This window comes from Bos mutus, chromosome 25 (assembly GCF_027580195.1).
Source record: "Bos mutus isolate GX-2022 chromosome 25, NWIPB_WYAK_1.1, whole genome shotgun sequence".
Taxonomy (NCBI): Eukaryota; Metazoa; Chordata; class Mammalia; order Artiodactyla; family Bovidae; genus Bos; species Bos mutus.
Genome location: NC_091641.1, coordinates 16,437,140 through 16,452,852, shown reverse-complemented (window position 1 = coordinate 16,452,852; position 15,713 = coordinate 16,437,140). Strand labels below are relative to the sequence as shown.

Genomic DNA, 15,713 nt, shown 5'->3' with positions numbered 1-15,713 from the left:
GCATTAGATGCATTCCTCTACTCAAGCCACTCATACCAGGAGGGCAGACGGGAGGCAGAGAAATGGCTGGACTCTGGATGTATTTCTATTTTTGTTAATATTTATTTATTTATTCATCGGGTCTTAGTTGACACACGTGGCATTTTCCTTGAAGCACGTGGGAATCTTCCTTGCGGCACACAGGCTTCATTGCCCCAAAGCACGTAGGACCTTAGTTCCCCAACCAGGAATAGAACTCGCATCTGCATTGGAAGGTGGATTCTTAACCACTGGACCACCAGAGAAGTCCCTGGATGTATTTTGAAAAGGAGCCAATAGGATCTGCTGATGGATTGAATGCTGATGTATGTGTGAAAAACAGAGAGAGGGGAGAAGGGGTTAAAGAGAACTTCAAGGTTTCACCTGGGAAAGACGGTGCTGTCCTTTATTGCTTGTTGAGATGGAGCTGAAGGGGCAGGTGAGGATGAGGTATCCAATCACGCTTGTCACCAGTCTTCTCAAGCTCCGCTTTCTAGGCACCTGGTAGGACCGCCATGCTCCAGCCCCCAGGAGATTAGCTAATGCCATGTGACTTGCTTTGGCCAATGAAACGCAAGCCAAATGGCATGAGCCACTTCTGGGCAGAAATTCGTCCCCCTTTCCTGCTTCTACAGCCTCAGAACCCGGAGACAGAGCCTCTCTTACCCGAGTCCAGGATGGGGACACATGGAATACAGCCCCTGGGGTTGTCTGAACCTTCCTGGACTTGTAGATGGTCAGGGCAGAGTGACCCAGCCTCCCCCAGCCAGTGATGGCAGAAGAACAGACAGTGGGTTGGGGGCTTGTTCATTGGAGATGCAGGTTAGACCTCTGAGCAGAGGTCTCAGCTGAGGGGAGCCACTGAGACTTGCGCCCAACCCCCCACCCTGACTGTGTCTGGGGAGGGTCTTCCTCCCTCTGCTCCTCACCCAGGACCACCCAGATTTCTCTTGAGACTCAGCAAGGCAAGTGTTAGTCACTCAGTCGTGTCCGACTCTTTGCAACCCCATGTGCTGCAGCCCACCAGGCTTCTCTGTCCATGGGATTCTCCAGGCAAGAATACTGGAGAAGGGTACTATTTCCTCCTCCAGGAGATCTTCCCGACCCAGGGATCAAACCCATGTCTCCTGCATTGCAGGTGGACTCTACCATCTGAGCCACCAGAACCAGCAGGGAACAAAGCTGGCAGCTGAGGGCATGGGACAAGGATGGCAGGGAGAGACAGTTCTTCCAGAGCTCGACCCTGGGACAGAGCAAGCAGGATGGAGAGAGACCCAGAGAGAAGAGAGGACAGACAGACAAGGACAGAGGGCAGGGGAGGCTCCACAACTGCATCCCAGTGGCCACCAGGATACAGATCCAGTTGACTCGCTGAGAAGCTGCCTCCTACATAGTGATTATACTTGGGCTGTGAAAGACCAGTTTTGCTAAGATGTGTTTATTACTCTCATCATACATGAGTCACCACCATCATTATTATTGACCTGTGGCAGTTTAGAGAGGGGCTGGAGAGCCTCGATGGGCAGAAGCCCCCCAGTAGCACAACACCAAGCCCACCCACTCCCCCGCAGCAGGGGAGGGATGGAGGAAGGAGGAGGGGGGAGTCTGGGGAAGGGGAGGGTCTGGTCTGGCTGCCGCACCTTCCCCACCTGCCCGAGGCACCAAGGGCTGAGGCCTCACGAGGCCACCCCTGGCAGTGCAGCCTCCTCCCATCATGGACTCAGCCCTCCTGGAAAAGAGCAGCAAGAAGGGGGCCATATGTGAGCCTTCCCACCTCCCCCGGGCTATTTCAGGCTCCCCTTACTTGCCTCTCCTCTCAGCAACTAAGGCCTGCCTCTGTGTGTGTGTGTGTGTGTGTGTGTGTGTGTGTCTCGGTGTCTCCCTTTCAGTTACTCTGTTTCCCCCCTAATTGCTGCCTCTGCTTCTCTCTGTGTCTCTCCATCTGTGTGTGTGTGTCCCTGGTTTGTAACTCTGCACATCCCTCTGTCTGTCTCCACGTCTCCTGCCCTGGTCCCCTCTGTATGTGTCTTTCTTTCTCTCTCTCTCTCTCTCTGTCACTCTCTTTCATTATCTCCCTTCCTGGCTCCTCTGATCGCAGCCTTACCCTGGATCCCTCTGATATTCGGGGTGTCTGCAGTCTCTGATCCCCTCCCTGGGAGGCTGGGATGCAGGACAAGGCCCCTCCCCACCACTGCCCCTCCCCCAGGCTCCAGATCTGCTTCGGGAAGCTGGAACATGGACATCCCCTGGCTGGCGTCCACCAGCAGCAAGGGGGCAGCCCCTGGGAGAGGACCCTGCAGCCCAGTATCCAGAAGCAATGAGGAGGCAGCCTCTGCATGGGCAGTTTGGGGCCGAGCCACCCTTCACACCTCAGTGAGTCACCACCCAGCAGGAATCCAGTGACAGAGGTCAGCACTGCCATCTTCATTTTTTGTCAGCGATTCTGGCCTCCCCATTGGAATAGATTTAAACCACCAGGACTCATCAGAAAAGACCCTGATGCTGGGAAAGATTGAAGGCGGGAGGAGACGGGGAATGACAGAGGATGAGATGGTTGGATGGCATCACCAACTCAATGGACATGAGTTTGAGTAGGCTCCGGGAGTTGGTGATGGACAGGGAGGCCTGGAGTGCTGCAGTCCATGGGGGTCACAAAGAGTCGGACACGACTGAGCAGCTGAACTGAACTGACTCACAGGAAGGAGCCGAACCAAGAGCTCAGGATAATCACCCCACTTGCCAGGTGGGGAAACTGAGACCCACATTTCCTCTGAAAACTCAGGAGAGGAAAACTTCCCATTCACTCTGCTCTAAACTTCTGTCCCCAGCAGTGTCCCCATTCCCTGTGTGGGATCACACCTTTCTTCCTTGTGATCCTGCACATCTGCCCAGGCCTCCACTCTGAGGACGCTCAGGGCCTCCCCTCGCTCCTATCGTGACCTGGGGAATCCTGGAGCCCTGGGCTTCACCACCCTGGAACAGTCTTGCGGGGCTGTGGGGTGCTCCCAACCAGCCAAGAGGGCCTCTGCACTTGGGCTGATTCTGCCTGTCACTTTCTACCCTCTTTACACACACACACACACACACACACACACACACGCACGCATGCACTGACCCTCTTGACAGCCCTCAATTTTGCTTTGTGCATTTCCAAAGTAACATGTACATCCCATGGAAAGACCCTCATCCTGCGACATTGAGACCCTGGGTACCAGCTCTCCCATCCAAAGGGATTCTGCCACTTCCTAAGGACCATGGCGTTCTGGCCCAGGGACACCACGGTCAGAAGTTGAACACAGTCTCTGGTCTGCTCTGAGCTGCTCATTTTAGGATGAGAGGTACAAGTGATAAATGCACTTGGAAATTTAAAACAAACAGACAAAAAAATCATCTCAGCGGGTGGTAAATGCTGTGAGGAGATTGTGGGAGAACACAGCATCGAGGGCTGGGGGGTTGGGGAGGGTCTTCGGACATGACAGCCTCATATTTAGAAGAAAGGAATCCGCATGAAAGACCAGCGAGAGCACACACGCAGAGGTGGGAAATATGCTGGATGTGGCCGGAAGTGAGAGAGCAGGAGGCAGAGGTGGGCTGGTAGTCAGGGGCCTGGCCGGGGCTCGCTGCCCACTTGTCAGATGCAGAATGAGAGGCCTGGATGGGAACACTGGGGCCCACACCTGCTGTGCTTCAGAAATCCCTGGGGAGCTGGTTAGACGTGTGGATCCCTGGGGCTTCCCTGGTGGTCCAGTGGTTAAGAATCCATCTGCCGATGCAGGGGACATGGGTTAAATCCCTGGTCCGGGAAGATCCCACATGCTGAGGAGCAACTAAGCCCGTGTGCCACAACTACTGAGCCCAAGCTCTGGAGCCTGTGCTCTGCAATAAGGGAAGCCACTGAAATGAGAAGCAAGAAGAGTGGCCTCTGCTCGCTGCAACTAGAGAAAAACCCTAGGGTGGCAATGAAGACCCAGCGCAGCCAATTAATCAATTAATTAAAAAAGAAATTCAGATCCCTGGGCCTTACCCCCAACCTATCCAGCAGAAGGTCCAAGGGTGAGGCCCTAGGGAATCTGTTTTTTAGCAAGTTCGGGTTAGACAGCATCACCGACTCAATAGACATGAATCTGAGCAAACTCCGGGAGATAGTGGAGGACAGAGGAGTCTGGCAAGCTACAGTCCATGGGGTTGCAAAGAATCAGACACGACTTAGCCACTGAACACCAACAACAACTAGATGGCCCTGGGCACAGCCAGGTTTGGGAAACACCAGATGGATCAGAGGTCCTCAACTTGGGGTGGTCTCCAGTGTGGGTCTCCGGAAACCGCAAGCCAAATTGTGTGTTTAGGGGGACCCGGTTCTCTGGATGGAGGCCCCAGGTTTCCATCTCAGCATCACAGAGCCCAGAGGGCCACACGATCAAGAACCTCTGACTCAGGCACAGCTGCAGTGTCTTGGCTGAAAGGAATTGGGCCAGGGATTGGGCTCAGCCACAAACTCCTTCAGTTCCCAGATGTACCTTTGTTTTGTAAGTAGGGGGCATCTGTTGTCCTTATCTGCCCAGCATCTGTTTCTGGGTTGTTGTTGTTCAGTGACTCAGTCATGTTCAATTCTTTTGTGACCCCACGGACTGTAGCCCTCCAGGTTCCTCTGTCCAAGGGATTTCCCAGGCAAGAATACTGGAGTGGGTTGCCATTACCTTCTTCAGGGGATCTTCCTGACCCAGGGATCGAACCTGAGTCTCCTGAGTTGGCAGGTGGGTTCTTTACTCTTGAGCCACCTGGGAAGTCCCTCTTACTTGGACAAGTCCCAGCTTTGAAGAACCACCTACAATACAGTGATTGTTTTAACTTTTTTATTGTGGAAAATTTCAAACATACACAAAAGTGAAAGGAGCAGTGTAATAAATCCCCATGAATCTATCAGCTACCATCAAGAATTATCAACACCTGGCCAATGTCATCTCATCTATATCATCCTCTTGTCCTCTTTCCCTTTTTTTAAAACAGAAGGTCCTTGTTGGTTACTTATTTTAAACAGAGCAAGGTGTATATGTCAATCCAATGACTGTTTTAATGGCCCCAATTCTTCACTCTCTCCTGTATCCATAGACGGTTTCCCTGGTGGCTCAGATGGTAAAGAATCCGCCTGCCAATGTAGGAGACTCAGGTTCCATCTCTGGGTCAGGAAGATTCCCCCAAAGAAGGAAATGGCGACACTCCAGTATTCTTACCTGGAAAATCCCACGGACAGAGAAGCCTGGAGGGCTACAATCCATAGGGTCGCAAAGAGTCAGACACGACTTCAACTAAATAACAGCAACAACCTATATCCATGCCCTTGGCCATTGTAACTCTGTGGTGCCCGCAACAGTGACTCCAGGCTCAGCTGCATGATTTGCTTTGGCCAATGAGGTGTCAGCAAAGCAAATAGCCAGCATACGTGTGAGTCACCTAATATTTAGGCCCAACCTAATGTGGACCCACAGACTATCAAGCTGAGCTTACAGCTGTCTGCCCCTGAGGTTCTGCTGTTACACAGCATCACTGTGGTAAGTGCTGACTGGAACAGCCCTCTTCCACTCTCAGGCCTCATGGTTGAGGGGAACCTGTCCTCATATCCTGTGGTCAATCAATACCATCTACCCCTCAGGCCACGCCCATCAGTTCAAGGACATGGAGACATAGTCCCAAACTGATCCAGTGAGAACAGGCTCTGGGACTTTTGTTTGGAACCTTGGACAGGATGATCTCTTTTGCCCCTCAAGTTACTGAAAGGACAGAAGGTAAGTCCAAAGTTTTGGGGATATCCACAGGGGGAGAGTGGACTTGAGAATGAAGCTAACCCAGAGGAAGGCAGAGCCAAAGGCTGGAAAGAGAAAGTCCCAGTTACACTGTGATCCAGCCACGCCACAACCTGGACTTTTCTTAGAAGACTTTCTATCAAGAGCGACCATAAGTTCCTCTTTTTTTTTTTAAGGCCATTTCAGGTGATTTTGTCTCTCACGTGGTGAGACCTGGAGTCCTGCCTAATGGGTCACCTCCTTTAGGGATGTCCATCCAAGCCCCCACCCTTCCCCCTGGCTTGAAGCTCTGCTCTCCTCTCTTCACAGGACGGGCTTGTGTAGATCCTACACCCTCCACTCCCGGACAGAGCAGACGGAATCAGCCATCAAGGCCACCACGGGCACCACGCCGTCCAATCAGATTCTTTCTCAAGACTGTGAACCGATAGCCATGGAAACAAGGAGCTGGGACTCCAATCACAGGAGCAGCTGGGCTCTGGCCTAGAAGTTGCAAACTGGCGGGACAGGGTCTGCTCACCCTTCATAAATGTTAGGCCCAGTCCTGCAGAGCACGCTTCTTATTAACTGAATTCATTGCCAAATTTCAGCCATTTCTTGGAGGGCTGATAAAATGGACAACTTTGGTCCTACAGGGTCCCCCTTCCTCCAATAATAATGGGCACTGGAGCTGAACAGTAGCTGCCCCTTTAGGGGGGCAGCCGCTCCCAGTTCCCCACTGGCCCCTCCATTCCCCAAACTTTCTTTGGTTTCCAGTCTGGCCTCAGTAGGGTTTTAGTTGGTGACTCTGGACCTGCAGGAAGATTATCAGCTCTGGCCTCCAGGAGCCCAGATAGTCCTGGCTCTGACTTCCAAGGCCTTTGCCTGGATTTTGTAGGCAGCAGCATCCTCCCTAAAACAAAAAAAAAGAAAGAAAGAAACCCTGTCCTTAAGTGGGCTTGAGTCTGCTCCTGTCGGTTCGGACCACGGATGGCCCCACTGGAAACACAGAGCCCTGAGGTCACAATATCCCCACAAGGTTCCAAGTCTGGCCCCAGGATTTAAACAGGGAGGATGACCGCATGAACCCCCTTAGCCCCTTACAGCACCCCCACTGAATACCTCTTCTCAGAAGGAGAACAGGGAGGGGAAGAGGGAAGAAAGGACATCTGACAAGTCCAAGGGAACAGCAGGCACAGAACCGGGGGCCTCCCGCTGCACACACGAGTTCTGAGAAGGTCCTAGAACCCCACATGCATTCAACACATATTCACCGAACCCTCACTCAAAGCCAGCATTATGTAAAATGCACCAAGTCTTGCCCCCATGAAGTCAGCATCCGAGCAAGGGAGAGACATAATAAAGATAAATGAAAACAGAAACAGAATCACAGATGTAGAAAACAAACTTATGATTATCAAGGGGTGGGGGAAGGGGGAGAGATAAATTTAGAGGTTGGGATGGACATATGCATGTGTGCTGTGCTAAGTTGCTTCAGTCATGTCCAATTCTGTGTGACCCCATGGACTGTAGCCCGCCAGGCTCCTCTGTCCATGGGATTCTCCAGGCAAGAATACTGGAGTGGGTTGCCATTTCCTTCTCCAGGGGGGTATCTTCCCAATCCAGGGATTGAACTCCCGTCTCTTATCTCTTACATCTCCTGCAGTGGCAGGCAGGTTCTTTACCACTAGCGCCACCTGGGAAGCCCTGGATGGACATATACACACTACTATACATAAAATACTATATATAAAACTAATAAGGACCTACTGTATAGCATGGCAACCCTACTGGATACTTTGTAATGGCCTATATGGGAAAAGAATCTTAAAAAAGAGGGGAGATATGTACATGTAACTGATTCACTCTGCTGTACACCTGAAACTACACTGTAAATCAACTAAACTCTGATAAAATTTTTTTAAAGAAAGGAAGGACGGAGATAAATGAGTGATAGGTAGTGGGTAAGACAATAATTAGAGTGATGGGGGAATAAGGAGGGGTGGGAAGTGTTTGGAGACATGAAGTCACTGATGTAGACCACATGGTCTGGGAAGGTGGTCTGGGACCATGTCCACTGAGAGAGGACATCTGAGCAGAGCCCTGCCTAAGAAGGGAGGGACCCTGGCAGGTACCTGGAAAAGAGTTCCCACATTAAAGGAGCAGCAAGTGCCAAGGCTCTGAGGCAGGAGGGCCTTGGCCTGTTGGAGGGCCGGCAAGGAGGCTGGTGTGGCCAGGGCAGAGCAATTGCGGGGACAGATGGTCAGAGAGGCACGAGGGGCAAATTTCAAAAGGCCCACAGGGCTTCGACGATGCCTGGCTGTAACCAAGTAGGACAGGATGCACGGGAGGGCCCTGTGCAGAGGAGGGACTCGGATTTAACAGGATTCCTCTGGTGCCGGATGGAGAACAGACGGGGGTGGGGACCAAGGGCAGGAGCCCAGGGAGGGGTGACTGGCCTAGTCCAGGGGAGAGATACCAGGGCAGAGCTGGACATGGTCAGGTGGGGGCTGGACTCTAAATGAACAGCAGGCAGGATTTGCCCATGGATGAGACGTGGGATGTGAGAACACGAGGCACCAAGGAGGACCCCAAGGCTTGGGGCCTGGGTGGATGGGGGAGGGCAGATGGTGGGGGGTGGGGGGGATGGTGGGCCACGGGGACAGGCAACTGCCACCCCCACAGGAACCTGGGCCCAGTGCTGATGGACCTGCCAAGTTTTTGAGAAAAGCCATCAATCTGGATGTTTCTGTGAAGTGTCTCAATTTTCAAACACTGGCAACTTATTCAAAGATGCTGAAAACACCGCAGGGCCAAGAAAACAGATGGACAGGGTCTTCCCTGGTGGTCCAGTGGTTAAGGCTCCACACTTCTACTGCAAGGGGCAAGAGTTTGATCCCTGGTTGGGGAACTAAGATCCAGCATGCCACGCAGCCAAAACTACATAAATAAACCAAATATACCTATTTTTTTTTAAGTGGACAGTTTGAAGGTGACCCAAGGGCCACACGTCCACAGCCTCTAACCTAAGGTCAGATGACCACAAGCTCCATTATTGAGTGATTGCTGTATACCAGCCAAGCACCTGTGTTATCCACCTGAACTCCAAGGATACAATCGTGAGGCAGATATCATCATCCTCTTGTCCCAGCCAAGGAAACTGAGGCCCAGAGAGGGCAAGCCCCTGCCAGAGGTCACACAGCACATGAGTGGTGGCTTAGGGGCTGGAGCCTGGACAGTGCGACCACAAGACCTGTGGTCACTGGGTGCTCTGCCGCCTCCATCATGCAGACAAAAAACAAAACGAAATGTTCATTTTACACACAAGGAAAGACAAGGCCAGAGAGAGTGTGTGACTTGTTTAAAGTCCCTCTGCAAGCTGGCACTGGAGGCTGGATTCGAACCCGGGACAGCCTGGGTCAGGATAACTGGCACAGTGCTCTTCCCAACAAGCCTTTGGAGGCACCGGGGGAGCCTTATTAACTGGGGTGGTGGGCGCAGCGGGCACAGCAGACAAGGGCCAGGCTCTGGAGCCTTCTGCATATCACAGCTCTGCCACCTGGAAACTGTGTGGCCTTGAACCAATCACTTTCCCTCTCTGTGCCTCAGTTTCCTCACTGGGCATAACCATGGCACCTACTTCACAGGGTTCTTATGGGAACCAAAGGAAGTAACACTTGTGGGGGGCCCAAGCCACCCCCTTCAAAGTCCAGCTTTCACCCATCAGCTGCTCCTGGCCTGTGTAATATTACACTGATGTATTCCCAAGCACTGGAAGCTCCAGGTTGGGGACATCATAGGACTCTTTATACTTGTGAAAATGGAGCAGCATAATGTAAGGGGCAGACAGAAGGGCTGAGGTTTCTACAGAAATGAAGGGGAAGCAAGAAGGCATGGGGTAGCAGGGGGCTTCTCCTCCCCAGCAAGAGTCCCATTATGCTCACTGGTGAGCACAGTGAGGGGCAGGTGGAGCAGAAACCTCAGCAGAAGGGGAGGGGTCCCCGGCCAGCCCCCTGCTTCACTGCAGCATAAGAAGACACTTGGAGCCTGGCGGAGAACTGCACCCAGAAAACAAGTTATAACAACCGAAATCCATCCCACAAAAGGTGATGGAACCCCACTATGTGCCAGCACTGGGGACCAGTGTGGAGAACCCAGATAAACTCAACCCCCAGCTGCACAGAGCCCATGGACCACACACGAAACAAACTAGGAACGCTAAGCAAAAGTCGACGGTGGCAAGCGGCTAGAAATCAAGCAGGGAAAGTGTGGGGAGATTAGTGTTGAATCAGGTGCTGGGAGAGAGCTGATTTCAAGAAGCTTTGGGAAACAGGAGCTTCCCTGGCACTCCAGCGGCTAAAACTCCATGCTCCCAAAGCAGGGCACCCGGGTTTGATTCCTGGTCAGGGAACTAGATCCCACATGCGTGTGTGCTTAGTAACTCAGTCATGTCCGACTCTTTGCAACCCCATGGGCTGTAGCCTGCTAGGCTCCTCTGTCCATGGGATGTCCCAGGCAAGAATACTGGAGTGGGCTGCCATGCCCTCCTCCAGGGGATCTTCCCGACCCAGGGATCGAACCCGTGTCTCTTATGTCTCCTGCCTTGGCAGGCAGAGCTCTTTACCACTAGCGCCACCTGGAAGCCCAGATCCCACATGCCACAACTGAAAGATCCAACATGCTGCAACGGTGCAGCCAAGTAAATAATTGTTTTTTAATTGCTGAAACAGTCTTTGTGGCCATCTGCTGGAAGAGCCTTCCAGGCAGAAGGGAGGACCAGTGCAAAGGCCCTGAGGCCACGTTTGTCTGGTGCTGGGGGCCAGTGCAGCAGAAGTCAGTGACCAGTGTGGGAAGGAGAGGACCCAGAGAGCCGGGGGAGGCTGAGGGCCACCCTCATGCGGGGCCTCAGCTTCGGGGACCATATGGCTTTGATTCTAAGTGAGAAGGGGACTGTCAGAGGGGCCTGTGCAAAGGAGGGACAGGATCCGACGATTACTCAGTTGCAGAGTGGACAGGGATGGGCAGGGATGGGGGCAATCATGGAACAGGTGCAGAAGTCCACGGGAGAGACACAGTGTGGCTCAGACAGGGGGCAGCACAGAAGTGAGACCAGGCATCACACACCCAACAGGTGCTCAGCACATCCCTTCACTGTTTCACTGAATCCTTGCTCCCTGAGCAGCTGCTAGTCGCACTGATCCCCATAAACCCCATTCTACAGGCCAGCAAACTGAGGCCCTGGCCCAAACCACACCGCTATAAAGAGGCATTGCGAGGCATCCATCCTTCCTGGACCTTGTCCATCCATGACAGGGGACAGAATAGGTCTAGAGTCAGGACACCAACCATCCTGTTCCTCCTTCCCCTGACTCATCTCTCCCTTCTCACCGCCACCCCAGTCCCACTTCCCTCCAGGCACCCTCACAAGCCCCCCTAGACCTGGCCACTCCATCAATCCTCCGGAGTCACCCTTCTCCTGAGGCTCAAACACACCCTCCCCGAGCCGAAGTCAAACATCACCTGCGCTCCCGTCAGCGCAGCCTCCTTCCCGCCACCCCCTCCCGCCCACCGCCAGACCTTCCCTCATCACTCTTCCAGGCCTTTCTCTGCCGCCCCTCCCACCCCAAGGCCTGCGTCTGCACCCACCCGCGCCTTCTGAGCATCTCAGCCAGAAGAGAAATCCAATTTGCGTGAAGGGCTTGGGGTAATTCTGTGTCGAGGCCATGCTTCCCTGTCTGCCTGTTGAAGGAGGCTGATGCTCCTTCTTAGAGGAGAGAGAAAAGCGTCCTTTGTGCCGGGTCTGGGGAGATTGTGTCTGTTTAGGACAGGCTGCAGTTTTCTTTGTGAACCCTGTAGATTTTTTTTAGTGTGGGAAAAGGGGCTTATTAGATTTCCCTGTGGCTGCCCAGAGTCGGGAGAGGTTTTTACCCTGAGCACAGAAAGAAATTACCGAACAGGCGTTTGAGAGGAAGGAACATTTAACAGCTGCCTCTCATGGAGAGGTTAGGATTTCGTGGTTGGTGTTTTCACTGGAGTGAACATAAAATCCAGAGAAAGGAAGAAAACCTTTCCTGTAGTTTCATGGTGGGAGGGAAGGAAGTTGGTTGGCCATGTTCTGCGGGGAGAGTAGGATTTTGTTCCTGGGGAGTGGGCGGGAGGGGTGTGTTGGGGTGTTTTTTTCCCCCTCTCCAAGTAGAAAGAAATTTTAAAATGGTTGCAGAACCCAGAAGGAAGGTTGTCATAGCAACAAAAGTTTGAGGCCAGGTACCTCCTGGCACCCTTTCAGTACCACAGCGATGGAGGGGTAGGATCTGGGCACCGTAGGATCCGCTGGGAAAATCATCCAAGTTTGGCTCAGACTTCCCAAATTTCTCACCAACAGTGACAGGCTGATAACTGTTTTCCAAGCTCCCAGGGAGGAAAATTGTGATTTTCTGGGAGGGGCGATCGCTAACCAACAGTGATCAAGAGGAAAGAGAAAAACTGTGGGTTTGTTTTATTTACCCAACAAACTAACCATCCACGTTTTTACTAAGAGAGGACTGCAGGTGAGGGTCTTATGCTGAGCCCTCTCCCAAACTGCCCCTTTCTCCAACCCCCAACTGCACGGTTCTCTTCTCTGATCACTTCATCTGGATTCCTTTCTGCCCCAGAAAGACAACTCAGGCCCCCTCATCAGGTGTGAGGCCAGACAAGAACCTCTCTTAACTTCAAAGTCCTCATCTGAAAAATGGGCACCATAGAAGTGCCTGCCGCACAAGGGTGTTCAACAAAATTTCGCAGGTGAGATGTTTTCACAATTCTGGTACACATCAAGGGCTCAATAATTGTGAGCTAGCATTGTTTTCAATTTTTTTAACTAACATTCCTTAATGCTTAAAGAATTTAAACATGCTGTGTGGGGATATGCATATACATATCGCTGACTCACTTTGTTGTACAGCAGAAACTAATACAACACTGTAAAGCAACTATACTCCAATCAAAAAAATCCTTAACATCTTGTGTCAAGCCCTGAATGAGCCACAAGGATGAGCCACAGGGAAATAACAGCAACAGTTCAGGGCGTGACCTTCAGGAAGAGGCCTGGAGGGACCTCCAACAATTGAGAGGCTAAGCTGGCCAGTGGAGACCCTGGCACTTCATGGAGCAGAGACGGGACCATGCCACCACCAGACACAGTGTTGGATCTAAGTGTGTACACAAAGGAAGGAGCAGGTGGTCTGAGAGTTTCCATGAGGAGAAACTTGGTAAGAGGTAGAGGTGAAGCATGGGGAGGGACCTCTACCCCCAAAAGGGTGCAGATCCTTTCCAGGATAAGGCATTCCGGCGCCTCTGTGGGAGAGGACTAGGATAAGTGGAAAGCAGGGAATTTTAGCCAAGATGTCTTTTAAGGTTAATTTATTATTATTACATCCCAGAGTAAAATACTCATGTCCTGAGTGCACGCCAGAAGTAAGTCTGATGGGGTGAAACTGGTCAGGGCATGACCCGATTCAGATGGTCTTTGGCAAACAGCCAGTATCAAGCAAGTGGTGCCATAAAAGTTCAGTGGATCACCCCCAGAGGCAAGACAGAGCAGGCAGCACCCCAGGAAACCTCCAGTCCATGGTCCCGAGGCCTCACGCAACATTACCCTGCAAATAGGTACTGAAGACCTTCTATGCTCTAGACAATACCCAGAGGCTGGGCATGGCAATGAACAAGATGGCTAGGGCCCTGCCCTCATAGAGTGCCACCCTATGGGGACTGGGGACAAGAAGCTGGTGGCCAAAGGCATGCCCCCAGAAAACTTCAGGTTGTGCCAAGTGTGATGGGGAGATAAAAGTGGCGATGAGATGTCAATACAAAGAGACTCTGCTTCCAAAGGGGGACAGGGAGGTCTTCTCTGCAGGGGACCCTGCCAGGAAGTCCCCATGGAGCAGAGGAGGAGCCAGCCAGGGAAGACATGGGAAAGGGCATTCCCTACAGGGACTGCAGCCTCCCTGGGTTTATTCCACACCTTCTTCCCTCTGTCCTTTCAAACAGTCAGGCCAAAGCCTAGCTCAGGGCAAACTGGAGGTTTGTGGCCCACTCCTGTCTCCATGTGGCTGCACACATAGCCCACGTTGACATCTGAGAGCTAAGTGACAGAGGAGAGTTTTAACCTTGGGGAGTGAGGTCAATTCACTCAAGAGGGCCCCCTCACCTGGACTTGGAGCAACATCCTCTCCAGCGTCCGGGAGGTTCCCGGTGGTGTGGACCAGCGTCCCCAGCATGGGGCCCCGGGGTCCTGCCCCGGCCTCGCTGCCTGCCTCGGAGACCCTTATTCCAGCCCTGGCCGTCTCCTACGGGTACAGGCAAGGGTGCGAGGCCAAGGGCGCAGTTGGATCTGTCTTCTGAAAAGTCACCCCCTTCCCCCACAGACCTCCCCCCGCCACCCCGCCCCCCGCCTCAATTCTGATTGGATCCTCGCCGGGCTGTCCCGCTTTCCCGCCTGCCTTCTCTGCCTTCCGCCGCATCTTCTCCGGGTAGGGGCCGGACGCGAAGCGCTCCTTGCCCCTTGCAGGGAACCAACCGGACTGCCCCCACTGCTCACTCCCCAAACCAGGGCTGGGAGCCGATGAGCGCGGGTTGGAAATGGGGTGCAGGGAAGAATGACCCCCTGGGCTCGGGGCTCTGTGGATCTGCGTTGGGAGGGGGCAACACCCCCACCACCCCGGGCGGGACGGGGGTAGCCAGAGCCCCGCGAAGGGAAAGGGGGGAAGGGGCGAGCGTGAAGATGAGTTCTGGCGCGGAAAGGAACGCGCGCCCCGCCGACCGGCAGCCGGGGCGGGTGGCCGGGAGACGCGCCTCCCCAAGGCGCGGCGACGTCCCCCCGCCGCCCCCCCACTAAAGGCGCCTGGCGCTCGGAAGGGGCAGGAGCTCCTCTTGAACCTTGAAACGGTGGAGCGTCCCGAAAGCCCAGCATCTTACAGACACCACCACCACACCATCCGGCAACCTGCCCACCGCGCTCCCCGCGGGAACGCTGGGCCGGCCGAGCCTGCGGAGCGCGGGGCACGGCGTCCTAGCGGCGGCGCGGGGCCCCCAGCCCCAGCGCCAGGAGGGAGCGCGCAGCCCCGGGGGAGCCGGGAGCCGAGCCCCGGGGCGCCGCCGCTCACTCACCGAGCCCGCCGAGCTCCTCCTCGCACGAGTACCAGATGCCGGTGTGGAAATTCCTGAAGAGGAAGCGGTCGTCTCCCGTCTCCCAGCTGTAGAGCGCGCCGCCAGGGGGGCCGTTCCCGGCGGCGGGGGCGGCGGGGACGGCGGGGGCGGCGGTGCCGTTGGCCGTGGCGTTGGCGCCCGAGTTGGGGCAGTTGGCGCTCCCGCCCTGGCCGCAGCCCGGCTTGGGCACCCGCTGCGTGCCCTGGCACCAGTGCGTGGTGAGGAAGGCGGTGGTGGCGAAGAGCAGCGCCAGCAGGTTCAGGGCCACGGCCAGGAGCGCTCGGCCGCGGCGGCTCGTCTTCATGCCGCCCGCGCCGCCGGGACCGCGCCGCCGGGGAGCTCCGCGCGCGAAGTTGGCAGCCGGCGCCCCGCGTCAGCGGCCGCTGCCCGCCGCGCCCCGGGGCTCGGGCGCCTGCGATGGGCGGCGGCGGACGCGGCGCGGGCCCATGACCCGCCCCCCTACCCCGGGGGTGGGGGCGCGGCGCGCGGGGGGCGCGCGGGGAAACGCGGGGGGCGGGCGGCGGCGGAGCGGCTCCGGCGCACCCGGAGCCCGGAGCGCGAGTGCACCTCGGCGAGGAGCCGCGGGCGCCTGGCAGCGGCCACGGCGCAGGGACGCGCGCCCCTCCGTGGGGAGACACCTGCAGGCGGCCGGAGACACTGTTCTGGCTCCCGCCCTCACGGGGAGAGGGGGCGCCCCTCGCCGGGCGCGGGCGGAAGGGGGCCCGGCAG

General features: G+C 54.9%; 1 protein-coding gene across 2 annotated transcripts in view; it reads right to left on the bottom strand.

Annotated features, from left to right (window-relative positions):
* Window positions 1–15,288, bottom strand: part of GSG1L (GSG1 like) — a 255,354-nt gene extending 240,066 nt beyond the window's left edge. For both annotated transcript variants that reach the window (XM_070362262.1, XM_070362263.1), the window contains exon 1: window positions 14,946–15,288. In XM_070362262.1, the coding sequence (XP_070218363.1) occupies window positions 14,946–15,288 (343 nt within the window). The remainder of the gene's footprint in view (window positions 1–14,945) is intronic.
* Between the last annotated feature and the right edge of the window lie 425 nt (window positions 15,289–15,713).